The 26,546-nt window shown below is 46.4% G+C and overlaps 1 protein-coding gene and 1 pseudogene across 1 annotated transcript in view; one reads left to right on the top strand and one right to left on the bottom strand.

Moving 5' to 3' along the window:
- The window catches only part of CDH1 (cadherin 1), an 81,200-nt gene extending 69,570 nt beyond the window's left edge, over positions 1-11,630 (bottom strand). Inside the window, exons 1-2 of the mRNA XM_019455447.2 lie at positions 11,459-11,630; positions 10,460-10,574 (exon numbers count right to left, since the gene is read on the bottom strand). Coding sequence (XP_019310992.1) covers positions 10,460-10,574; positions 11,459-11,506 — 163 coding nt within the window. The 5' untranslated portion in view covers positions 11,507-11,630. The remainder of the gene's footprint in view (positions 1-10,459; positions 10,575-11,458) is intronic.
- Positions 11,631-18,782: 7,152 nt separating this feature from the next.
- Positions 18,783-21,046, top strand: LOC109270619 (peroxiredoxin-1-like; annotated as a pseudogene).
- Positions 21,047-26,546: the final 5,500 nt, after the last annotated feature.

Genomic DNA, 26,546 nt, shown 5'->3' with positions numbered 1-26,546 from the left:
ATACGGTTCTTAGTGATGATTCCCCCAAATGCCTCCACTCCACCACACACAGTTCTTTCTATCCCCTTTCCTGCTGTATTTTTCTCCTTCTGCAGATCACCACATTGCCTTCTCCCGCCTCCTCTGATTAGAAGGGAAGGGGCAAGGGGGCAAGGATTTTTGTCTGTTTTGTCCCGTTATAGCCTCGGTGCCTAGAAAGCACAGTACTAGTGTCGGCAGGTGGTCCACACAAATGTGTTCAGTGATCAGACAGAGGATGCTCATCTAGAAGGATTTCCCTCCCCCTGAGACCTTGAGAGCAGGAGTTACCCGTCCCCTTCACTTGGTCAATCGCAGACCATCTGGTTGGCTGTCTTTTCCTGCCGTGAGGGGCACGGGCTTTGCTGTGCTCTGGAGTCCAAAAGCCACCAGCACATACCTCCAGGCTCTCCAGCCTCCTGTTGGCATGAGCTGCACTATCTTACAGCCTCTCAGAGCCACGACAGTCACTTCTCACTGGTTGTTGTGAGGTCTGAAGGGGAAAGACAGCATATGGAAGCAATGCTGTTTACGGGAATGCAGGTTGAAACAATAATGATTCTTTCTGAGAGAGAGCATGCGTGTGCGTGCAAGTGGTGGAAGGGCATAGAGAGAGAAAGAGAGAGAATCCCAAGCGAGCTCCATGCTGACAGCGCAGAGCCAAACTCATGGCCAGGTGAGATCCAGGAGATCGTGACCTGAGCCAAAATCAAGAGTCAGTCACTTAACTGACCAAGTGAGCCACCTAGGTGCTCCAATAATGATTTTTTTGGTAAGTATGTCTCAACTATTGCATGGGACATACTAATAAAAAATTAATCACTGTGTATCTGAAATTCAAATATAAATAAGTGTCTGTATTTTTATTTGCTAAATCTGGCAACTTTGCCCATTAGGTAGTTACCTTCCTGAAGGCAGGGTAATGTATCTTACATAAATTGCCGTATAGTACCTTCTCAATACTCATCAATCAGATGGACTTTGGAGTTGTGAGATTTCTCTCTTGGCCATGAGCTGCTAATTAAGTCGGCTTTAAATTTTTGTCTTGGGAGTTTTTTGCATCTCACAGCAAATTCCTTCCAGGCTTCTGTGCATTGCCAACATCTGGAAGAATGGATACCAGGTCTTGAACAATTAATGGCCTTGAAGGATGCTGCAGATACCCAGGAAGGTGTTGGGTGCGTCTGGGAGTCTTGCTCAAGGAAGGTGTTACCCAGACAATAGGAAACCCAACAGATGGCCCTGGCTGGCTCAGGTATCTGTTTAGATTTTGATCTGGTGCTTCCTTACACCAAGAAGTGTGAGCAGAAATGGTTCCTCTGACCTTTAGACTAGACTGCAAGCTGTTTTGTGACAAGACAATTAGGTAAGGTTACACCAGAGGTGTGCAGGGCTCCGAGAAGCTGGAGAGGGCCAAGCTGAGACACATGCCCTGTGAACGTCCCCTCCTCCTCATGTCCTTCTATGGCTCACACTGACAAAGTTCTAGCTTTTCTTAAATACAAAAACCACCCTGGGATATCTCCTAAATACAAAAAATATATAGGTCTATACACACACACACACACACTCTGAAACCTCATTTATTCATTCAACAAATACCTGTTGAGCACCTATTATATGCCAGGCACTGCTCTAGACACAATACAGCCAGTAAAATATACAAGATGAAATTCCCTGGCCTCCTGGGTGGCTCAGTTGGTTAGTGTCCACCTTCAGCTCAGGTCATGATCTCACAGTTGGTGAGTTCGAGCCCCATGTCAAGCTCTGTGCTGACAGCTTGGAGCCTGGAGCCTGCTTCAGAATCTGTGTCTCCCTCTCTCTCTCTGCCCCTCCCCCACTAATATTCTGTCTTTCTCTCTCTAAAAACTAATAAACATTAAAAAAAATTTTTTTAAGAAAATGGACAGGAGAAATAAGTGGAATACATAGCATGCTAGATGGTGAAAAGTGCTACAGAGGAAAATAAAGCAAAAAAGGAAGGGGAGTGCAAGAAGGAGTAACTACCTTAAATAGAGGCTCAAGAAAGGCTTCACTGAGAGGGTGACATGTAAGCAAAAACATGGACCTAAATGAGTGAGCCATGAGAGACACCTGGATGGCTCAATCAGTAGAGTATGTGACTCTTGATCTTGGGGTCGTGAGTTCAAGCCCTACGTTAGGCATACAACTTACTTAAAAATAAAGTAAATGAGTGAGCCATGCAGATATCAGAAAAGTATCATTGACAGCAGCAATAGCCAGTGCAAAGGCCCAGGGGTACAAGTGTGTCTGGTGTGTTTCTAGGTAGAGTCAGGAAGAATTGATAGCAAGAAGTAAGGGGTAGGGGAAGTGTTTGGGGGTGGGGGGCAGATCACGGAGGCCTTACATGTCATAGAAAGGACTGTGACTTACATTCTCTGTGAAATGAGGAACCACTGGCCAACTCTGATTTTTAAGTTAATTTTTCTTAAGTATATTTGACAGACATTTTATTGATTTCAGGCATGCAATACACTATTCACTATTTGTATTAACTTAAATTTTCTTTCTTTCTTCCTTTCAGTAGGCTTCATGCCCAGCACAGAGCCCAACAAAGGGCTTGAACTCATAATCCTGAGATCAAGACCTGAGCTGAGATCAAGAGTTGAACACTTAACTGACAGAGCTACCCAGGAACTCCTCAAATTTTAAAAACCATCACTGGTGGCTGCTGGATGGAGAAAAGACTGCTGGGGAAGGGGTAGAGGAGAATGACCTAAGATGCTCTACAACAGCCTTCAGAACTCTCCTGGGAACAGAGAAGGTGTAGAAGTATGTCTGAATGCCAAACCACAGAAACAGGTGTTCTCCATAGCCTTCAACTTGCCCAGGTACCATAAATCTGAAAGGATTTCGGCTTGTTACACGTTTTCCTAATTACAAGGCCCACTAATTATTATCTAGGCCTTGGCCAATTATCCCACGGGGGCCTGTGCTGGCCACCGTTTATGATTTTGCTCATGGTGAACAGGTTCAACCTTTCCAGACAGGCCCCATTAGATTTCAGCAGTAATGCCTGAGCTCACAGGGATCCAGGCCCAGATCTCTCCTGCACCTTGAAAAAGTCCCAGTTTGGTGGGGGAGGGAACACTTGGGTGGCTCAGTTGGTTAAGCATTCTGACTTCAGCTCATGTTGTGATCTTGGGATTAGTGGATTCGAGCCCCACATCGGGCTCTGTGCTGACAGCTCAGAGCCTGGAGCCTGCTTCAGATTCTGTGTCTCCCTCTCTCTCTGCCCCTCTCCTAGTCACACTGTTTTTCTCTCTCTCTCTCTCAAAAATAAACATTAAAAAAATATTTTTTTAAGTCCCAGTTGGAACCTCATTATACTACAGTTTCCCTCCCAAGCTCTAATTCTGAATGCCAATAGAATTGCATTTTCAGGGACCCAGAAAGTTGGAGACAGAGTAAAAGAAGTGAGGTTCATGGATGCCTGGGTGGCTCAGTTAAGGGTCTGACTTTAGCTCAGGTCATGATCTCATCGTTCGTGGGTTCGAGCCCCGCATCGGGCTCTGTGCTAATAGCTCAGAGCCTGGATCCTGCTTCAGATTCTGTGTCTCCCTCTCTCTCTGCTCCTTCCCTGCTCACACTCTGTCTCTCACAGATTAGATAGATAGATAGATAGATAGATAGATAGATAGATAGAAAAAGAAAGAAAGAAAGAAGTGCAGTTCAGCTAGCATTTATTTGGAAGTGAAGGTAACAGGCAAACAGGCTGGAAGTTACCCACACATATAAGACAAAAGAGGCCCTTCAAAAGCAAAAGAGGATGAATTCCAGCATCACAGTTAAAATCAGTGAGACACAAAAGGTATAAAGACATCTTTTCCAAGGAGAAGGCGGGAATTCCTTTCCCTCAGAAAGGGGACTCAGCTTCCACTGGAGATGCAATTTGACAACAAGACAGATGAGGGGCACAATGATGGCACAAGTCTTAGAAGATTCAAGGGCAGGACTGGAGCCCCAGCTCTGCCACTTCCTGGGTCGGGGTGGGAAGGAGACTTTTTCACTGTTGGCAATACACACACACACACACACACACACACACACATATATATATATATAATAATATATATATATTATATATATATATATTTTTTTACTATATATTTTTAACCAAGTGAAAGATTTCTACTAAAAGAAAAGGAAGGAATGAAAGGAAAAAAAAAAGAATAGAAAGAGAAAACCCGTGGCCCCTGGCTGGCTCCGTTGGTGGAGCATGCGACTCTTGATCTCACAGTCATGCACCCAAGCCCCACATTGGGCATAGAGATTTCTTAAACAGCAAAGTAAACCCTCTATTACCTGCAGACTAAAGTCCAAGGCCCTGCGATAGCCTGGTTGTGGTCTACACCTAGGCACTCTCTTCCTGGGACCATCTCCTGCAAGCACAGCTCCAGCCTGACTCCTTCATGCTCCGCCATGCCTTTGGGCACCCCGTTTCCCATACCTGGAGAGTCTGTTCACCTCTGGCTGGCTGGAGCCTTATCACTCACCAAAGCCCAGCAGGTAAAACTGAGCGCTCAATGAATCCTCTGAACATTTTCCCACCGCAGAGACCTTCTCAGAATGTACTGAAATTACCCCCTGCAAGGGTCTCAGAGATTTCTGGAATCTCCCTGAGATCGAAGGCTGGGTCTTAAGTCAGTGCCCCAAGCAATAGGTGTATGGTGGGGAGGCAGCTACTTCTCTGGGTCCCCCATTCCCACCCCATGTGCCCCACCCCACACCCACAGAGCACTCCTTTGCCAGCATGGCAGAAGGACCAGCCTTATCCCTTCCAGATCAAGGGTGCCCTTGGATCCCTGGCCTCAGGCTGAACGAGATGTTCATACCCTGCTGGCACCAGGTATTTACTCATCAAACATTGTGACCTAGCTACTGGAGTCGTCCAGGACAACAAATCTGGTGGCAGCAGACACCTGGGGAGCTTTAAAAACTACCATGTCCAGATCTCCACTCTCAGAAACTGTAGTTCAGTGATGTGCAGGAGGGCAAACGTGCGTCTTTGAAGTGTTCCAGGTGATCCCACACGAAGCCATGCAGGCAACCCACACTCTCAGGAGCTAGGGCGGAGCATTTTTGGCAATGGGAAAACACACAGTATTCTACAGCATGTGTATTATAAAATAATTTAAATTTTTTAAAGAGTTTAAGTAATCTTTACACCCAACGTGGGGCTCAAACTTACAACCCAAAAGGGCACCTTTGTCGAACAAGCATTTGACTCTCGGTTTCAGCTCAGGTTGTGATCTCCCGATGGTGAGAGTGCTTGCTCGTATTCTCTCTCTCTCCTGTCTCTCTCTCTCTCTTTCCTCTTTCTCTCTCTCTCAAAATAAATAAACAAACAAAAACCCACTTACAACCCCAAGATCAAAAGTCTACCTCCGTACTCTACTGATTGAGCCAGCCAGGCGTCCCATGAAATAATTTTAAAAACCAGGCAGAAGCTGACAAGTTCAGGGTCATCTTGTTTTCCCACCCCCAGCTACTCCTTGCCCCACCCCTCCCACTCCATCTGCAAACAATATTCACAAGCAGGTCCACAGGCAGCCCCACCGTGGAGTCTGCTGGCAGAGGCAAACAAGAAGACTGTCACCAAATTCCCTCTCCTAGCAAAGGGCACTTTGGTCTGTCACTGTTTGCAGAGCAGTGTTTGCTTTAACACAGAAGCGGGGAGAGTGAGGAAACTGGTTTGGCTGGTTTACGGGGTGGGAAGGAGCACAGGGAAAAGTTCTGAACCACAGGTAAAACACATGGGAGAGACACAAGCAGAAGGCACCAAATACTTCGGGGCTTTAATATTTAGTATTCATTGAGCACTTGGTACTGTTAGGCCCACTTTACAGATGAGGAAACTAAGGCTTAGAGGATAAGGTCCTTGGCTGACCTCCCCTCAGGTAGCAAGGGACATTCCCTGGGTTTCAATCTAGGCAGAGTGACTCAAGAACCTTCTAAATGATGGAAATACGCCACCAGAGCCTTGGCAGGCGGGGTGGAGGATTAGATGAAGAGGAAGGAAGAGGAAGGAAGAGGAAGGAAGAGGAAGGAAGAGGAAGGAAGAGGAAGGAAGAGGAAGGAAGAGGAAGGAAGAGGAAGGAAGGCGAAGAGGAAATGTGCAAAAACAAGGTGGCTAAAGCCCTCTGGACAGCAGCAAGCATGAGCTCAAGTGTATGAAAGATAAAGTTCAAGTAGCAAGAGAGAGAGGCAGAGAAAGGACGAAAGGCCACCACAGGAATTTCTTTCAATTGACCAAAGATGAAAAACACTTAAAAATGGCTGCCTTTCCCCTTCCAGATTCAGGTTTGAGGGCTCCCGCCTCTGCCCTCTGGCATCCAGAAGGAAGCACTCAGCATGCTGTAATCCTGGGACACACTTATGGGGTAGCCCAGCTTCTAGAAGCACAGACTGGGTGTGCAGTGTTCACGTGCATCTTAGAAGGTTCTAACTGACAACTCTTCTGGTCCATTTAGATCTAGGACGGGCCTGAGGCCAAAGAATTTGAGAGGGGGAAAAAAATAAGCCAATATATGAGGGGTAATAAACATTCATTCATTTCTTCAAAATAATATTTGAGTGCCTACTCTATGCTAAGAATATGAGGCACCATTTAATATTTCCTGTTTCTTTACATCATCTCTCTTCTTTATGTTCAGCCCAGATCTGCTTTATTAATTACTGTAACCCCAGAGTCTAGCCCAGTGCTGGCACTCTTACTTGTTGGCTAGCCAAATTAAAACAAACATGCCTTTTAATCCTCACAACAAACCGATAAGTACTACTACCCACCCCCCCCCCATTTCACAGGTGGGGAAAACGAGACCCAATCAAATAAAGTGTTTTACCCAATGTCACACAGCTAGGAGCTGAAAGGCAAACCTGGACCTTTGATGTGCTTACTCACAAACTCTCCTGACCAGCCATACAGACTTCATTCCCCTCCTTGAAGGCCTAAAGCCCTAAAAAGAGATGGGAGTTGAGGCAGAGTAGAAACTCAAAGTCTGAATTGTGACAGGTGCCTCTCGGGGATTTTAGGATTTTGGCAGCTCCTGGGAGATGTGAGAGGTGATTGCTTCAGCGTCTGGCTTATCTGGGGTTACACTTGGAAGGGAATGTGTAACAGACACCAAGGTGAGCATTTCGGAAGAAAAGTCTCACCCAATAAAAAGCTCCAGAGAGCAAACAGGGATTTCCATAACCATCTGGCAGAGGCAGGACAGGTCCGGCAGGCAGGCCCCAGGGGGAGCAGCAGCCAGACTTCCTTACATAGCCTTGCAGGGCCCAGGACCTGGGAGGACCCAGATCTCCTTCCCGGGTGAGCTTGACATTAACCCTTGTCACAGATGTGAGTAATCATGAAGTGAGTGAGTTTGAGGGACAGGGGAGTGGGTGTCTGATGATGTAAGGAGATTCCCAAAGCAGGTTTCTGTATTTGTTTTTTTTTAAGCCCAGTTTAATTAGGAGGCCTGCACCCTGTTTCTACCACCTTTCAGCACATCTTTTAGAAAGGGGGAAATGGATGTATTTAATCCACACAAGTGGGTGCTTGTGAGCTAGGTCAATCCATCAAGGAGCCAGAGCTCAAACCCAAAACAGAAGCCCTGTACACCTGAAACCAGGTGGTGAAGCAAAGCAAGAAGCCATTGGTTTCCAAGCCTGTCTGCTTTTTGCAGCTCACCCCTCAATCAACTTAAAGCTGAAGGCAATATGAAATAGCCGGGGTTTCTCAAACCAGTTTATGCCAGAAAAAAGAAAAATTCTCAAACTCTAGAGAACCAGTTTAAAGTTGTTTTTTTTAAATCATTCTCCATTCTAGAACCTGGAGAGTTACCAAAGACATAGATTCAAGGCCGAGGCCGTGGGGTCGTCCATCTCACAGAGCACAACAATCGCCCCAGCAAACCACTCCAGGGTCCCCTGAGTTCGGTCAAACCCTATTCGTGACACCCTATGGCAAACGGTGGACAAAAAGTAACAGGTTCCTTATTTTCAAACTCCCGTGAAGCGAATATTTAAACCTGGTGCTAATGTCACATCCTTCCACTTCCCTGGAGGGTCCAAAGAGAGTGAGGCCACCACCCTAAATCCTAACTGCCTTTTAAGTCACAAAGCCAGTCTTCTAAGGTCACATGTGTGATTTTACCAGAAGGGCACTTCCGTCCTGGGGTAATTCCACACTGGACTCGGAGGAAGGTCTAAACGGTGAAATGTCAGAAAATCTGCTGATGGGATGTCTCTTGGACATAAAGGACACTGAACCCAGCCACACAAGCGGCTTTCAGAAGCTGCCTCTCCCACCAAGCTCACCACCACAGGCCTCCCTCCACTTCCCACCTGTTGTGACCCATCTCCATCACCACCTCCTCCTGTTCTCGGGGTCCTGCTATATCAACACCTCTGCTCTCTCAGGCACACAGGGAAGACAACGTTTACTGCACAATGGACACTAATTCTCCAAACACCTCTTTTTTTGAAATTATTGAGAGGGGGAGAGAACAGGACAAAGACCAGCTGTGGATCTCTGAACAGATTACTAAATTGCTTTACGTTTCAATTTCCTCCCCTGCAAAATAGAAATAACAGTGCCTACCCTCATAAGATTCTTGGGAATAGATATACATATTTTTTAATGTTTATTTTTGAGAGCAAGAGTGCAAGTGGGGGAGGGGCAGAGAGGGAGAGCAGGCTCCACACTGACAGCACAGAGCTGGATGGGAGGCTCAAACCCACAAACTAGGGAATCATGACCTGAGCCAAAGTCAGACGCTTAACCGACTGAACCACCTAGGTGCCCCAGTTCTTGGGAATATTAAGTGGGATAAAATTGAGCACTTGCTCCAGAGTCTGGTTCAAAAGGAATAGGCTGCTATTAATAATAATGGTAATATGTATATTATTATGCAATAATATTCTTGGTCGGACCAAGAGCTTGTCTGGGGAAGAGGGGTGCAGGAGTGATAAAAGCAGACTAACTCACATCTGGACTTACCAAAAGCCTTGGTATGGGAAAACAAAGTGACCGGCGCTTGTCTTGGAACACCCCCATATACACAGGCACACCCCCAATTTCTAACTCCTGCCCCAATCTTCAAGGCCGGGTCAACTTTGCCTCCTCCAAGAAGCCAGCAGCCCTCACTGCCAACTGATACTCATCAAAACATCCCACACCACCCACATTCTTTGGCACCTGAATGCCCATGTCCCACAGTGCCCTCTAAGCGGGTCCTGGGGCATTCTCCATAATCTGCTGGAACGTGAAATACCAACAGCAGGCTGGAGTGTCTCCATATCTCTTCAATTCATTCCTGAGTTACCCAGCACAGGGCTGGGCAAGCTGTCAACCATCGACTAATGGTGGACCCACTGCAAAATCAGACACTTCCTTTCTCACTTCATAGAAAGCTCCACACAACACAGGCAGGCCTCAGAAAACCAAGTATGTTTAATCAATGGAGCTGCAGTTTCTCTGTTTGGGTGGGGGGGGAGGGCGGGAGGGAATGCCGCCCACTATTGGAACAACTTCCAAAATTCAAACAATTTTCACACAACAGCGTGATTGCTCAAGTTTTCATGTGGCCAAAGACTGGAAGAATAAACGCAGTGAATTTCCTCAGGGGAATTGTGGGTGATTTCTCATTTTAAAAAGTGTCTCTTTTATACTTATGATACTTGCCCAATCAACTGAAATCAAGAGGAAGAAATCGTCTGGTAGGAAATAAGCATCTGGGAATCAATGAAACCAGAAGAGAAACCAAGCTTCCCTTGCTCTCTCATTTCTGGGCAACAGTGAAATAAAGCTAACTCTAGAATCCTGATTATCACAGTGATAAGGCCCAGAAGTACATTGTGTGTGTTTTCATTCCTGAGTCACAGCTACTGGTTTTTGTTTTTTTTTTTAAACCATTATTCATTGGGGGAATAGTAACTGTATCAAAATGTTTTCATCTCTTTGAGCAAATGCCACAACCCTTGGCACCTCAGTCATCCCAGAGATGGTGCAGAATGGGGCCTGGGAATCAGTCCTAGTTCAAATTCCTGCTTGGCAGACCTGGGGCAAGTGGACTCCACCCTCTGAGCCTCCGTTTGCTCATCTGCAAAACGGGAATTACTGCCGCCCCTCATCCCACACATCAGGTTTTAGCAGCCTGAAATGACAGACTCTCAAGTGGTCAGGACAATTTGAGACACATTAAAGGCCTCTAAAAAAATGCCCCCCCCCCCCCAACATAATTACCAATACCATAGCTCTCTCAACCACAGTAAAAGTTTAGATCGTTACATCTGTGTAAATTCCAAAGGGGTGCCATTTGAGCCAGGAAAAAAGGGTTTGCGCAGTCCAGCCCAGAGCCGTGGGAGCAATTTCTCGGACCCTTCCCACTCCCACCGCACCCAGCTCAGAACCCCAGCAGTACGTCCTCACCTCTGCCCAGGACTCGGCCTCTCTCCAAATGTCGACGGGGCACGGTGAACGTGTAGCTGTCGGCGCCAAAGCCAGGACGGCAGGGCTCGGGCTCCTGGCAGAGCCCTGATGTGACCTGAAGTAGGGGAAAGGTATGGAACCAGGGTGATCGGGGGAGGGGGATTCCCCCCGGGGAGGAGGGGTCGCCTCCTGCCCACACCGAAACCAACCGCGCCGCCCCTCCCTTGCTCCCAGCGTCGGCCTGTGGGAGGGATCCACCCTCACCCCCAACCCCCAGGGCAGGCAGCCACGCCAAACTCTTTCATTCCGAAACTTGCTGCCGCCAAGCTCCCAGGTACTCCCGGGAGAGGGGGGCTGCTGGGTCAACCTCCTCCCGACCAACCACTCCTTTCTTTGCATTCTCCTTTTTAGTTTCAATAGACGCAACTTTACTGTTCCCCACTTCACTTTCCTTATGCTGGGAACACCCCCACTCCTAAGTCTAGTTCCTCACACCGAGGGGCGCCCCAACACCTTTTGAGCCCTTTATTAACCCACGGCGCCCCATACCTGTTTACGAGCCTTTCTTTACAGGCAAGTGCTTTTATTTCTGTTGACTTCCCTTTCCTTACCTCAGGGGTCATCTCCACTACTCCTGGCTCCCCCGACTTGCAGCGGGACTCCCCTTTTCTGTACCCCGGCCCCCACCCTGCACCACGCCCCCCAATGCCCGCCCCCAGCCTCTACCGCCGCCAGCTCGGAGTCCCCAGAGCCCGCAGCGAGGCTCGCCCCCCACCTCTAGTATTTGCGCGAGGGAGAGGGCAAAGCCACGCGCCCTCCACCCGCACCCGCTCCCACTCCCACCTCCGTGGAGCCCAGAGCGCGGCGCAGCTTCCAGGCCATTCCTGGACCTAAACTTTCTTGGAAGAAGAGGGGACGAGAGGAGAGAGAGGAACGGGGCCGGGCGCGTGATGGTGGGGCCGGAAGGCGTCCCCCGCAAAACCAAGGGACGCGACGTACCTGTAGCAGCAGCAGAAGCGCGGAGACGCTACGGGACGGAGGGCCCATGGCGGGCCGGGCAGAGGTCGGGTCGGGCTGGGTCCCGCGGAGCTTGGCCGGGCTAGAGTACGGCAGGACTTCCGCGAAACCACAGGTGCTCTGCGGTTCCCGACGCCACTGAGCCGGGCAGAGTCGCGGCCGCCAGGTGAGCCTGGAAGGCGCCGCCCCCCGCAGCGCTGATTGGCTGAGGGTACACCTGCGAACCGCAGCCAATGAGCGGCGCGGCTGGGTCTCGGCTTTCCCCGCGGGCTGGGGGCGGTAGGCCCGCCCCTGACCCCGCCTCGCAGCCTCCAGCCGACCGGGTGACCGGCTGGCCAGCGATGGATTGCTAGTCCGGGTAGGGAATAGGGGCTCCAGGATTCCTGTTTCCACCAAGTTCCCTCCCAGCCGCGCGGTGGCTCACTAACACCTGGGGGCAGAAAGGACTTCTCTCTTTATCGGGGCCTGTCTTCTTAACTGCAGATCTCCACAGGTTCGTGAGTGTACAAATCAATCCACTGGGCAGGACCTACCTTTCAAGTCTCAGTTTCTCGACCCTCCAAATGGGAATAATAATCACAAAATCCTCCCTATGTTGTTGTGAGGTTGCCAACCAATTAATAAGACCAATGTTTTGGGGCGCCTGGCTGGCTCCCTCGGTAGAACATCTTGATCTCAAGGTCGTGCCCTCAAATCCCACATTGGGCATGGAGCCTACTTAAAAATAAATAAATAAATAAATGAAAATAAATAAATAAGGGGCAACTGGGTGGCTCTGTCGGCTCTTGGTTTGGGCTCAGGTCATGATCTCACAGTTTTGTGAGTTCCAGCCCCGCATGGGGTTCTGCCCTGACAGTGCTGAGCCTGCTTGGGATTCTCTCTCTCTCTCTCTCTCTGCCCCTCCCCAAGTCGTGCTGTCTCTGTCTCTCTCGCAAATAAATAAATAAATAAATAAACAAACAAATAAATAAGACCAATGTTTCCTGCACCATAAAAGCTCTATACAGATGTGAAGGATAAGGATAACAATAGCAACAATAGGTGCAGAGCATTGAAAGGTACTGAGCCAGGCTCTATGCCAAGCATTTAACATTGACCCTCTCACTTAATATCATCTCCAAAACAGCCCAAGAGCTTTTATTATTCTCATTTGCTAAGCAACTGAGGCATAAACATTTGGAGGCAAGGAGGTGAGGGAGGTGCTCTGATTCCAGGACCCTTCTTTCTATCAGCTTCACCGCGTGTAGACCCCAGATTGTCTTGGAGCTAGAGCTGGAGTTTTCAATCTGTCCTTTTTTTTTTTTTTTTTAATGTTTATTTTGAGAGAGGTAAAGAAAGAGAGAGTGTGAGTGGTTGGAGGGGCAGAGAGAGAGGGAGAGAGAATCCTAAGCAGGCTCTGAGCTGTCAGCACATAGCCCTATGTGCTCTCACAAAGCTGGAGATCCTGACCTGAGCCAAAATCAAGAGTCGCACGCCTAACCAAGTGAGCCACTCAGGTGCCCCTCAATCTGTCTTTTAATGTTGACCTGGAAGAGACCCTTTAAAGATCATCCAAGCCTGTTATTTGCAAATAACTTTCTTTTTTTTTTTAATGTTTATTTATTTTTGAGAAAGAGAGAGACAAGAGTGTGAGCCGGGGAGGGGCAGAGAGACAGAGAGAGATCCAGAATCCAAAGCAGGCTCCAGGCTCAGAGCTGTCAGCACAAAGCCCAAGGCAGGGCTCTGGCTCGTGAACTTCAAGATCATAACTTGAGCTGTAGTTGGACACTTAAGCAACTGAGCCACCCAGACACCTCTGCAAATAACTTTCAATGTCCCATAGCAAGTTAACATCAAAGCCAAGACTAGAACCTGAGATCTCCAGATCCCTAGATTGGGGCTCTTAACACCAAGCTCTTGCCACCACTGCCTTCTCTAGAGAATTCTGTCCTTAGTGAAATAATTTTAGGGTAAAAAAGAGAACAGACATGCAAACGTTGGGTCAGATAGCTTCCCTGTCCGACTGCCAGAGGCCAGCCGTGTCAGTGTGCTTTGGCTACCCTGACAAGGACTATGTTTCCCTTCACCCTCCTAAGCACGGTCAGAACTACAAAACAGTGTGGAGTCAGCCGCTCACCAGCTGTAGGACTTTGGGCAACTCGATGCTCTCATCTGTATAAATGGGTCGATGGAAGCCATGCAGGAAAATCACTAGGGAATACTTGGCACCAGGTAGCAACTGCTTGGTAAATGTTTGGTGTGGTGGTTGTTCTTTAGGAGGGATCACCCCGTGTCCCCCTTCCTCACTGGGGAGGCCCCATTTAGAATACCTCATGCAGACCTAAAGGTGAATCTGAGCTCGCCGAGGCTACTTTCTCAGCCCAGAGGAGAGGTATTGTTGCCAACCAAGGCGATCTTTGGAATCAGCCCAGCTCCCCTCCCCCACCTGGCCCCTCAGTTGTAATGGGTTTCCTCACCTGTCCCCACAGTTTTAATGGGTTTCTGAGCACCGGCCCAGGCCATTTGGATTTCTGCATCTTGGCTCTCTCTGCCTCTTAACCCACCAGGAGGCTCATAGGGAAAAGGCTCCAGTATTTCCTTTCCCACTGCGGCTCCTGCCCGACTGTGCATTACACAAGATAATGGAAATACGGAAAGAGGCGTTTCCCCCACGGGGTGGCTTGTCCGTTTCTTTTTTTTTCTCCCAGTTATGTAAAAATACATATTTTATACCATTGCTCAGCCCAGGGAGCCTTTAGGGCTTTGCTTTTCTCCACCCAGCAGGCCCTGGCCTTGTAACTCTGAAGCGACTCTCATCGACTCTTCCATTACACTCTGATAATTCAATAAAAAGGATTTTAGAAAACAATTAGGGGCAGTGAAGACAGGTCAGCATGATGCTCTCTTCAGACTTCTCAGCAAGTCCTTCAAACTCCAGGGAACGGTCGTGAAGCACTGCCCGCTCTCAGCTTATTGGAGTGAGGAGGGGACACATGGGGGTTGGAAGTGGAGCACTGAGTGACTGTGGCCCTCAGTGAATTGCCTGTTTCCTCTTCCATCAGAAAAGGATGGCCTTTGATCTTAGGCTGATGGAGGCCTCAAATTCCCCCTCGGCCACTAACTGCATAGCCTTGTCACTTGAACTTTTCTAGTCTCAGCTTCCTCATCCATAAAATGGGGATGCTGGTAGCACTTAATTCACAAGATTCTTGTAAGTGCTCTATAAAGTTAGCTATCAGCACTCTTGGCTCACTACATTCCCTTCCCAGTGCTAGGCAAAACTGTGAGCCCCTGTGCAGCCTCCCCACCCCAGCATTAAAATCTCTTATGCTATCTCTGGCCAAGCTTGGAAAAACTCTTTCAAACAGGCTGGTTAGTCTTTTCAACCCTCCCAGGGATCATTTGCATTTTAAAGAGGGCTCTAGGGTGTGCTCCTTTCAAAAGAATGAGAACTTTGGAGCTGTAAACTCTGCCCAGGGTTCTTAAACTGGTGTCTGTGGATGGGCTTCTGGGAGGGCCATGTACTCTCTGAAATTGTATCCAACCTTGTCAGTGCAGGTGGTAAGGTCCACTGCGTTCATTAGCTTCTCAACTGAGGGGAAGAAAAATCAAAATCTTGGAGTTAGATCTCTCTGAAGGCCGGTCCGCTGTTAATGGTAGAATTTCGAGTATCTACAGTGAAAAGAAATGTTGACCAGAGGCCTTGCTGGAGCCGCTCCAGGTGGATGACAGACCCTGCCGCCGGTGTTCACTGGGCATCCATCACTGGGAGAGCAATAAGATTTCCTTATTGCAGGGTGTGACTTGGATGAACTTTCATTTCCTGGGTGTCCTCGCCACTGATCGGCCGGGAGGCTGATGATTAATTCCTCAGGCACTCTGGTTGCTTTCATCTCCTGGCAAAGCGGTGGTAATACTGGTACTCAGACTGAGAGGGGCACCCCCTCCCCAAGCCTCTCTGACAGGAGCTTAACCCCCCGCTGGCTGGAGAGGAATCCCGGGGAAATTGAAATTCCTATAAATTCCAGCCAGATCAAGCACCCAGCACTGTGGAGAGAGGAGGCTCTGTCTTAGGGGCTCCTGGAACCTCTGCTGGGCCAGGCTGCCTGCCAGCACACATGGGAGGGGACTGGATATCCATCTTCAGCCTCCTGTTAAAATAATGGTAACCGATAGGGGTGCGGCCCTTGCCCTTTGCTGCTCAACCACTCATGTCTGCAAAAAACATTTTTATTTCAAACACAAAGTAAAGAAGGTAGTGTACTGCGTACCATGTAGAGTGTAATGAAATACCACGTATCTATCATCTAGCTCCAATCATTATTTTTTGCAATTTTCATAATTTCCTAATTTGTAAACTTTATAGTTGTACCAAGTCTTGTTGCACCTTTCACCCCTCTTTAAAAAAAAAAAAAAAGACTGTTTTACAGCAGTTTTAATAATTAAAATTTTTTTTTAATATTTGTTGATTTTTGAGAGAGAGAATGAACACAAGAGGGGGAGGATCAGAGAGAGAAGGGGACAGAGTATCAGAAGGGGCTCCATGCTGACAGCAGAGAGCCCAAAGTGGGGCTTGAACTCATGAACCGTGAGAACATAACCTGAGCTAAAGTTGGAGGCTTAACTAACTGAGCCACCCAGGTGCTCCAACAGCAGTTTTACGTTTACAGCAGATTTGAGAGCAAAGTACAGAGATTTCCCAAATACCCCTTGACACATCATAGCATCCCCTAACACACCCCACCGGAGTGGTACATTTGTTACAGGTGATGAGCCTACATTGACACTTACAATCACCCAAACTTTACATTACAATTCTATGCGTTTGAACAAATGTATAACGACATGTATCCCCCATTATAGAGTCACACAGTCACTTCACTGCCCTAAAAATCCGCTGTGCTCAAAACAAAACAAAACAAAATAAAATCCTCTGTGCTCTGCCTGCCTGTTCATCCCTGCCTCACTGCTAACTCCTGTCAACCACTGATCTCTTCACTGTCTCCATAGTTTTGCCTTTTCCAGAATGTCATGTAAGTGTTTGGGGGCACAAGTCAACCCCCCCCCCATATGCCCTTTTGGCATATCAATTATTTTAAATTATTTAAGAAATAGCCAGTGCAAAAAAGACACTTGGACCCTCCTTTGTCTGCCTGAAAGTAGGAAATAAATCTCCCATGTGAAAGGTACCCTCCCTGTACCAGGAGGTAAATAGACATCCATCCGTATGGTGAGACACAGAGAAGTGAGAGCCAGGGAAGCTTATATAAATAAACCTTGTTAGTTGTACTCATTTACTACCTCAGCCCAAATTCTGTTTAGAATTCCTTATTAATTGGAGCTCCCAGGGCGCCTGGGTGGCTGAGTTGGTTCAGCTTCTGACTTCGGCTCAGGTCATGATCTCACGGTCCGTGGATTCGAGCCCCGCGACGGGCTCTGTGCTGACAGCTCAGAGCCTGGAGCCCGTTTCAGATTCTGTGTCTCCCTCTCTCTCTGCCCCTCCCCTGTTCATGCTCTGTCTCTCTCTGTCTCAAAAATAAATAAACGTTAAAAAAAAAAAAAATTGGAGCTCCCAACCTAAATTTTCTTTATCCTGTCAATTCCTCACAGATTATATTTCTTCATGTAAAATGTATGAAAGCTCTGTGGGGGATGCCCAGCTGGCTCAGTCAGAAGAGCATGTGACTCTTGATCTCTGGGAGTTCAAGCCCCACACTGGGTGTAAAGATTGCTTAAAATAAATAAATAAAATTTAAAAAGGGGTGCCTGAGTGGCTCAGTAGGTTAAACGTTCGTCTTTGGCTCAGGTCAGGATCTCACGGTTTACAAGTTTGAGCCCTGCATTGAGTTCTCTGCTGTCAGCACACAGCCTGCTTCTGATCTTCGGTCACCCTCTCTCTCTGCCCACCCCCCCACCCCTCTTGTGCTCTCTCCCTCAAACAAACAAACAAATAAACCAATAAACATTAAAAAAAAAAAAAACTTAGAAAAAAAAAGCTCTGTAGAAAACAGTATGGAGTTTCCTCAAAAAATTGAAAATAGAATCGGGGCTCCTGGGTGGCTCAGTTGGTTAAGCATCTGACTCTTGATTTCACTTCAAGTCATGATTTCCTGGTCTCCCGATTGTGAGATCAAGCTCCACATCAGACTCAGAGCTGAGCATGGAGTCTGCTTGGGATTTTCTCTCTCCCTCTCTCTCTCTGCCCCTTCCCTGCTCTCTCTCTCTAAGTAAATAAATAAACATTTTAAAAAATAAAAATAAAAATAGAATCACCATGTGATGTAGTAATTCCACTACAGGGTATTTACCCAAAGGAAATGAAAACATTAATTCAAAAAGATATGTGCTCTACAATAACCAAATTATGGAAGTGTTCCAAGTGTCCACTGAGAGATGGATAAAGAAGATGTGGTATATATGCACAACAGAATATTACCCAGCCATTAAAATGAATGAAATCTTTTCATTTGCAACAACATGTATCTGGAGGGCATAATGCTAAATGGAATAAGTCAGAGAAAGACAAATACCTTATAATTTCACTCACGTGTGGAATTTAAGAAACAACACAAACAAACAAAGAAAAAAAAGACACAAACAAAAAACCAGACTCTGAACTACAGAGAACAAACTAGTGGTTGCCAGAGGGGAGGTGGGGGGGACGGATTAAGAGTACACTCGTTATGATCAGCACTGAGTAATGTGTAGAATTGTTGAATCACTAATTGTACACCTGAAACTAACATAATACAGTATGTTAATTATATTGGAATTAAAATTTTAAAATGCATAAAAGCTGCATGCCTTGATCATTTCTTTGGGTCTCAATTTTATGATTCGGCCTCCACGTGCATGTAATTAAGCTTTTTTTCCTTCTGTTAATCAGACTCATGTCAATTTTATTCTTAAGTCACCTAGAAGAATTTTGAAGAATAAAGAAAAATTTTCCCTCCCCAACTGTTGGAATCATAAGGTTTGTAGACTTTTCAGTTGGCTTTATGTATGTATGTATGTATGTATGTATGTATGTATTTATGTATTTATTTATGACTTCTGTTATTAATATAATTTAAGATTTCTCCATGGCTTTTTGTGGCTTCTTGTTTGCTTGGTTTTTTTTTTTGGGGGGGGGGCACTGAATAATATTCTACCATCTGGATGTACCATCATCTAACTATCCACTCACCCCCTGAAGGGCATTTTAGTTGCTTCCAAGTGTTGGCAATTATGAATAAGGCTGCTATAACCATTCGTGTTCAGGTTTTTGTGTACATTTAAGTTTTCAAGCCCTTTGGGTAAATAAATACCAAGGAGCATAGTTGCTGGAATGGATGGTAAGAGTATGTTTAGTTTTGTAAGAAGTTGTCAAGCTGGCTTGCATGCCACCAGCAGTGAGGGCTCCTATTGCTCCAGGGTGTCATCAGCATGTGGTGGGGTCATTTGGCCATTTTAACAGAAGTGTACCTCTGCATTTTATTTTATTTTATTTTTTAAGTTTATTTATTTATTTTGAGAGAGAGAGAGAGCACGAGAGGAGGAAGGCAGAAAGAGGGGGGAAGAGAGAGCATCCCAAGCTGGCTCCTGTGCTGTCAGCGTGGAGCCCAATGGGGGGCTCGAACTCATGAACTATGACATCATGACCTGAGCTGAAACCAAGAGTCGTACACTTAACCGACAGAGCCACCCAGGCACCCCTACCTCTGCATTAAGTTTTTTTATTTTTGCAGAATATTTTTTTAAATCCCAGATAACATGTCACTTCTCCTATAAATATTTCAGTCTACATCTCTGAGACATTTTTAAAGAATGACTATCATCCCATTATGTAATGATGCCTAATAAAATTCACAATAATTCCTCAATATCATCCAATGGCTAGGCCATATTTTTAAAGATATCTTTTTTACAGAGGGCACCGGAGTGGCTCAGTTGGTTAAGTGTTGGACTTCAGCTCAGGTCATGATCTCGGGGTCCGTGAGTTCAAGCCCCACTGAACTGTGCTGACAGCACAGAGCCTGGAGCCTTTTTCAGACTCTGTGTTTCCCTCTCTCTCTCTCTCTCTGCCCCTCCCTGGCTTGCACTCTGTCTCTCTCTCTCAAAAATAAGTAAACATTAAAAATAAATGTCTTTTTTACAATTAGTTCATTTGAATCAGGATCCTGGCAAAAGTCACAGTTCACATTGGGCTGTTATGTCCCTTAAGTCTCCATAACAGTCTCCCCACCCCTTTTTGTTTAGCTTTTTGAAATATAACTGTACATATTTAAAGTATACAATTTGATGATGAGTTTTGGCATATGCTGTGAAACCATCAACACAATCAAGATAAAGATAATGAACAGATCCTCTTTTCTCTAATTTGATATAATCCCATTCTATTTTGATTTTTTTTTTTTAAGACACTGGATTATTTGTCCTGTTGGAGGTCTTATGTTTTGTATTTGGTCAAATGCATCCTCACCATGTCATGTAACATGTACCTCTATCCTAGATGTGACACAAACTAGTCCTCAGATCCAGAGGCTTGATTTGATTCAGGTTCATTTTTTTTTTAGGCAAAATATTTCATATGTGATACTATTTCCTGCAACATCATATCTGGAAGCAAGAAATTCGTCAACTCTATTAGAATACTAAGATCCAGTTAGTGTCACCCGATCCCCCATTATCAAGTTCTCCAGCAGCCTTTTTACCTTGTGGTTTTAGCACCTTAGATGACGGCTGCTCAGATCCATAACATTAGGGCAAACAACAAACATTTATGAAGCACTCCCATGTGCCAGGTACTCTGCTCAGCACTGGGGACACAGAAATAAATATGTTTCCTGCCCTCGGGGTGCCTGGCTGGCTCAGTTGGTAGAGCATGCAACTCTTGATCTTGGGGTTGTGAGATGAAGCCCCATGTGTGGTGTAGAGTTCACTTGAAAAAATTAAGGCGTCTTCTTCCTGATTGGTCTTTGGTGCATTCTGTCTCAGAGCTGCTGACAGCAAGAGGTCTTGAGGAAATGCCAAAACTGGGCATCCCGCCCCCAACTTCAAAGCCACGGCTGTTATGCCAGATGGCCAGTTCAAAGACATCAGTCCGTCTGACTACAAAGGAAAATACATTTTGTTCTTCTTTTACCCTCTTGACTTCACCTTTGTGTGCCCCAAGGAGACTATTGCTTTCAGTGACAGGGCAGGAGAATGTAAGAAACTTGATTGCCAAGTGATTGGTGCCTCTGTGGATTCTCATTTCTGTCACCTAAAGGGGAGCCATGCACCCAAGAAACAAGGAGGACTGGGACCCACAAACATTCCCTTGGTATCAGACCCCAAGGTACCATCACTCAGGACTATGGAGTCTTAAAGGCTAACGAAGGCATCTCGTTTAGGGGCCTCTTTATCATTGACGATGAAGGTATTCTTCGGCAGATCACCGTGAATGACCTTCCCATCGCCCTTTCTGTGGATGAGACTCTGAGAGTGGTTCAAGCCGTCCAGTTTGCTGACAAGCATGAGGAAGTACGCCCAGCTGGCTGAAAGCTTGGCAGTGATAGCATCAAGCCTGATGTCCAGAAAAGCAAAAAACATTTCTCTAAGCAGAAGTGAGCACTGGCTCATTTTAGGGCCGGGCTGCAGTGGGGGGCCATGAAAACAGAATCTCTTTTGTATTATTGTCATGCTTAAAACACAAGACTTCAGACTCAGTGCAGATGTGGTACGAGACAGGACAGGCCTTTCCTTCAGGGGTTGAGGGGGCCCGCCTTTCTTCCTCTGGAGAGAATGGCCTGAGCTGTGCTACGAGGGTAGGCCAACTGATCTGTATGGTAGTGGGGCATCCCTTTGGATCTTTTGCCATTTCTATTAAACTTGAACTGAGACGATAATATAATAATAATTTTTTTTTTAAATGTGTCCTGCCCTAAGAAGCTCAGAGGCAATGAGGGATGCAGACAGGTAAACATTATCCATTTATTTATTAAATATTTATTGAATGCTAACTATGTACCAGGCATTGTGCTAAATGTCCGTAATTGCAATATGTGGTATCATCAAGAAGATAGCTTGACAAGATTTGTCCAGGGTTACACAGTACAAGTGATAGAACTAGAATCTGAACCCAGGGCCACTGGCCTCCAAAGCCTCTTAATCTCCATGCTACGCTGCTAGGGTCAGGGCAGGCTTTATTTATAGGTACCATTTTAACTGAGAGGCAAACCTTGCTTAATTGAGCAACGATTGATCTGTCAAGTTGACCTGAAATTCCGGACCCCAGGGCAGCCGGGAGAAGGTGGTAAGGGCATGGCTGGAGCTGGTGATTGTTCAGCCAGGCTGGGGCTTCAGTGCATCAAGGGGTGGGGTGGGGTAATGATGAGAGCTAAAACCAGAGGGGTGGGCCCTGGTGGGGGTGGGGGTGGGGGGTCATGTGGTTCTCCAACCTGCCTACAGAGCAGAATGTATTATACCCATTTTCCAGAAGAGGTGACTGAGGCCCAGAGAGATGAACAACCAGGTCATAGCAGAGTAGGCTTGAGGCTGGTGATCGGGCTCCAACACCAGTATGACAAAATGGTTCCCAGCATGGAACTGGCATGGATAGGTGCTCACTGCCTGAGCCTGAATCCTGCTCCTCCACCGGCTAGTTATAAGCCTTTGAAGGAGTCAAACTCTCTTTGGGTCTCAATTTTCTCATCTGCACAAACGGGGATAACAGCAGCACCTACCTGGTTGGGTGGTCATGAGAATTGGGTGAAATAACCTAGGTAAATGTGGCAGACAGGAAGTACTAAAGGAACATTAACTATTACAATTTCCACATTTCACGATGCTCAGGGTTTCCCTCAGTGCAGTCTGTGGGCAGCGGGCTCCCTCCAGCCTCTCACGCTCTCCCAGGCCTGCTGAAAGCGGGGGAGCTCCATAGCTGGCTGTGTGCCCTCTCTTTGCACCAATGTCTTTTTACCCGGTAACTCAGGAATGACAGATAAGCTGCTGCAGAACTGCTGTCCAGGCGGGCCCCACAGACCTGTCTCCCACCTTCCAGCAGAAAAGGCCCCTCGCCTCCTCTCAGAGCCAAGGACACTACCCAGAGGGGATGGAGAGAGAAAGCCCCTCCTACTCTTACCTTCACCTTTGACAAGGCCACCCTCCAGGCTCTGCCAAGGAAATCTTGTCTCTAAAATGACTCAGCTGGCCTGGAAGGATTCTTTAGTTTCCTTCTGCCTCTAAAAACCATGACTTTGGGGCACCTGGGTGGCTCAGTCGGTTAAGCATCCAACTTCAGCTTCGGCTCAGGTCATGATCTCCAGGTTTGTGAGTTCAAGCCCTGCATTGGGCTCTTTGCTGTCACCTCGAACCACCGTTTCAGATCCTCTGTCCTCCTCTCTCTCTCTGCCCCTCCCCCCTCGCACTCTCTCTCAAAAATAAACACTAAAAAAAATAAAAATGAAAATAATAAAAACAATGACTTTGAGCTTCTTGAGATAGGAAATTGGGTCATGAGCCAGGTTCACGTTTCCTTCTTTTGAGGCCAGGGGTTCTCAAGTGAGTGACATTTATGGAATGTTGATGTTGCCTTTTGCTTTCAGTTTTTAGATTTAACCTCCAGACAAAGCACAGAAGACTTAATTATAGTCACAGAACAAAATATAAGTATTATGAATAATATATAACTATTAAAAATTGGGTTGGCGTGCCTGGGTGGCTCAGTCAGTTGGGCGTCTGACTTCGGTGCAGGTCATGATCTCCATGTCAGGCTCTGTGCTGATAGATCAGAGCCCGGAGCTGCTTTGCATTCTGTGTCTCCCTCTCTCTCTGCCCCTCCCCTGCTTCTTGCACTGTCTCTCTCTCTCTCAAAAATAAACATTAAAATTTTTTTTCAAAATTGGATAAAAAAATTGGGAGTTGTTTGAGAGGGAAGCTGGGACGGTTGGGAGGACACCAAATCCTCATCTTCCCGCAGATATTTCTATGAAGAGGGAAATTTGGGGTGAGTGGCGAGTGCACAATTACCCATTATATTATGTTTTGTAACATATATATATTTCTTCTTCTTTTTTTATATGTTTATTCTTCTAAAAAAACTCAAATATTATCTCTTTAAAAGGTAAAGAAAATATAAGGGGCACCCGACTGGCTCCGTTGATAGAGCATGTGACTCTCGATCTTGGGGTCATACGTTCATCTGGGGCATCTGGTGGCTCAGTCGGTTAAGCATCTGACTTCGGCTCAAGTCATGATCTCACGGTTTGTGCTGACAGCTCAGAGCCTGGAGCCTGCTTCAGATTCTGCTCCCTCTCTCTCTGACCCTCCCCCGTTCATGCTCTGTCTCTCTCTGTCTCAAAAATAAATAAATGTTAAAAAAAAATTAAAAAAAAAAAAAGAAAGAAACAGATATAGCAAAAATAAAAAATTATTTGGTCTCTGTCTCCACAAGCTCAAACTTGTTCTGACTTGCCGAGTATCTAACCCTTTCTAGATATATCTAAAATGGATTGAAGGGGGGCGGTGGGGTGTCAGGCATGAAAAGGATGAAGGTCTGATACACACTACTGACATGGATGAACCTTGGAAACATGGTGCTCAGACAAAGAAGCCACATAGTTTATGGTTCCATTTTTATGAAATGTCCAGGATAGGCCAACCTATTAGAGAATAGGTTAGGGGTTGCCTAGGGCTGGGCAGGACTGGGGGGTTGGAGGGAAAATTGCGAGCGACTGCTAACAGGTACTGGACTTCTTTTAGAGAGGGAAGTATATGTTCTAAACTTAGATTGCGGTGATGACGGCACAACCTTGTGAATACACTAAAAGCCACTGAACTGGATGTTTGAAATGGGTGAATTGTGTGGTTTATGAATTTTATCAGAAGAAAGCTTTCTTTTTTAAGTGGGGAGGAGAATCTTGCTAAGAGTAAGCTTAGCCGAGGGGTGAATTTTGTAGCCCTATACCTCCTACATTTTCTGTTTTACAAATGGAAAAATCCAGAAACCTTTCATCCATGTACATTTATAATGGTAACAACAACAACAACAAAAATGGCCCTCATTTATGTAATACTCATTGTGTTCCAGGTACTAGTACCAGGCACTTTTCATATTATTGACTCATGCACATCTCTGAGGAAGATACTATGCTGTCCCCTCTTGAGGACGCCAAGAGGTGAGGTGATTTTCCAAGACTAGTAAGTGGCAGAGCTGTGGCTAACCCACCACGTGCCTGGTCCTGGGCTCAGCACCAGCAACACAGAAGTCCATCTGAAGGCCATCACCCCTCCACTGTCCATGAAGAATGACTCAACCAACCTTCAGTGCTAGAGACCAATCATCCCTATTTGCCAGGGATAGTGGATGTTCCTGGAGTATAGGACCCTTGGTGTTAAAACCAGGAAAGTCCAGGGGCATCTGGGTAGCTCAGCTGGTTGAGTGCCTGACTGTTTTTTTTTGTTTTGTTTTTTTTTTTTAATGTTTATTTATTTTTGAGACAATGCAAGAGACAGAGTGCAAGCAGCGGAGGGGCAGACAGAGGGAGACACGGAATCTGAAGCGGGCTCCAGGTTCTGAGCTGTCAGCCCAGAGCCCGACACATGGCTCGAACTCACGAACCCATGAGATCATGACCTGAGCGAAAGTCGGACGCCTAACTGACTGAGTCACACAGGCGCCCCTCTTTTTTTTTTTGTTTAATGTTTATTAACTTTTGAGAAAAAGAGCACTCACATGCAAGCAGGGGAGGGGCAGAGAAAGAGGATCTAAAGAGGGCTCAAATTCACAAACCATGAGATCCTGACCTGAGCCAAAGTCGGATGCTTAACCAACTGAGCCACCCAGGCACCTAGAGTGCCCAACTCTTGATTTGGGCTCAGGTCATAATCCCAGGGTTGTGGAATTGAGTCCTGCATCAGGCTCTGTGCTGAGCATGGGACCTGCTTAAGATTCTCTCTCCCTCTGCCCCATGTGTCCTCTCTCTCTCTCTTTCTCTCTCTCTCTCAAAAAAAGTAAAACCAGGAAAGCCCAGGGTAAACCAGGCTCAGTTAGTCACCTTACCACAGTCAGTGAGCATGCTGACTGTCCCCTCTTGTCTTTGTGCGTGTTTGCCTGTGTATATGGACACACGTGTGCTTGTCTACTCATGGGCTCATGAAAGAAAGGGATCCATCTTGGTCCTCTCAGGGTCAGCAGTTCTCAGTGACAGTCCATGTTTTATAGGAAGGGAAAGTGAAGCTGAGAAAGACTGTGGCAAGTGGATGGAGCCTCCTGCAGGGGTGGAGACCAGCACAGAGATAAAACGTGGGCAAAGAGCAAGGTCTCCATGGCAGGAAGGAACTCCAGAGTCCAGACGGAAGATGAGAGGCCTGTAATTTTCCGGAGTGACTCTCCAACTTTTCAAGGTGCATTCATTCCTCACTCACTCATCCATCCATTCATTTGGTAAACACACATCAGGCACTTAGCATGTGCCAAGAGTTTTGCTGGTGAAGGGGGTGGCTTCCTGCCCTCAAGGAGCTTTCCATTTGGTGGAATAAACGGACAACATAACCAGGTGTTTACAACCCAGGGCAATAAGCAAGAATGCCATTAGTAATATTTAACAACTGGCAAACCCAGGTACCACTCAAAATAATAAACACCAGCCCTTAACACCAGAACAGGGACCCCAGGCCCTTTACCCTTTTGATTACTGGGTGGTAGGGAGGTCTGGGGGCCATGGGGGCAGGCAGCAAGTGTAGGGAGTCCTTGAGGGCCTCAGGGAAGCAGTTGATTATGAACTAATATGAAAAAATGTCAATATAGTATCTTAGCAACTAGAATAGCCGTATCAGTGACCCTAGTTGGAGCGTGTGACTCTTGATCTTGGGGTCGGGAGTTTGAGCCTCATGGTGGGTGTACAGATTACAACAAACAAACAAACAAACAAACAAACTTTAAAAATAATAATAATAAAAATTAAAAAGTAACTTTCTGGGGTGCCTGGCTGGGTCAGTCATTAGAACATGAAACTGTTGATCTCAGGGTTGTGAGTTTGAGGCCCATGTTAGGTGTAGAGATTACTTAAGGTTACTTAAAAAAAAAAAAAAAAAAAAACCTTAAAAAAAAAAAAAGTAACTCTTCCTC

Source organism: Panthera pardus, unplaced genomic scaffold, assembly GCF_024362965.1.
Source record: "Panthera pardus isolate Hobbes unplaced genomic scaffold, ASM2436296v1 HiC_scaffold_19, whole genome shotgun sequence".
NCBI lineage: Eukaryota > Metazoa > Chordata > Mammalia > Carnivora > Felidae > Panthera > Panthera pardus.
Note: the sequence above shows the minus strand (reverse complement) of the source record. Positions and strands in the feature narration are given on the sequence as shown.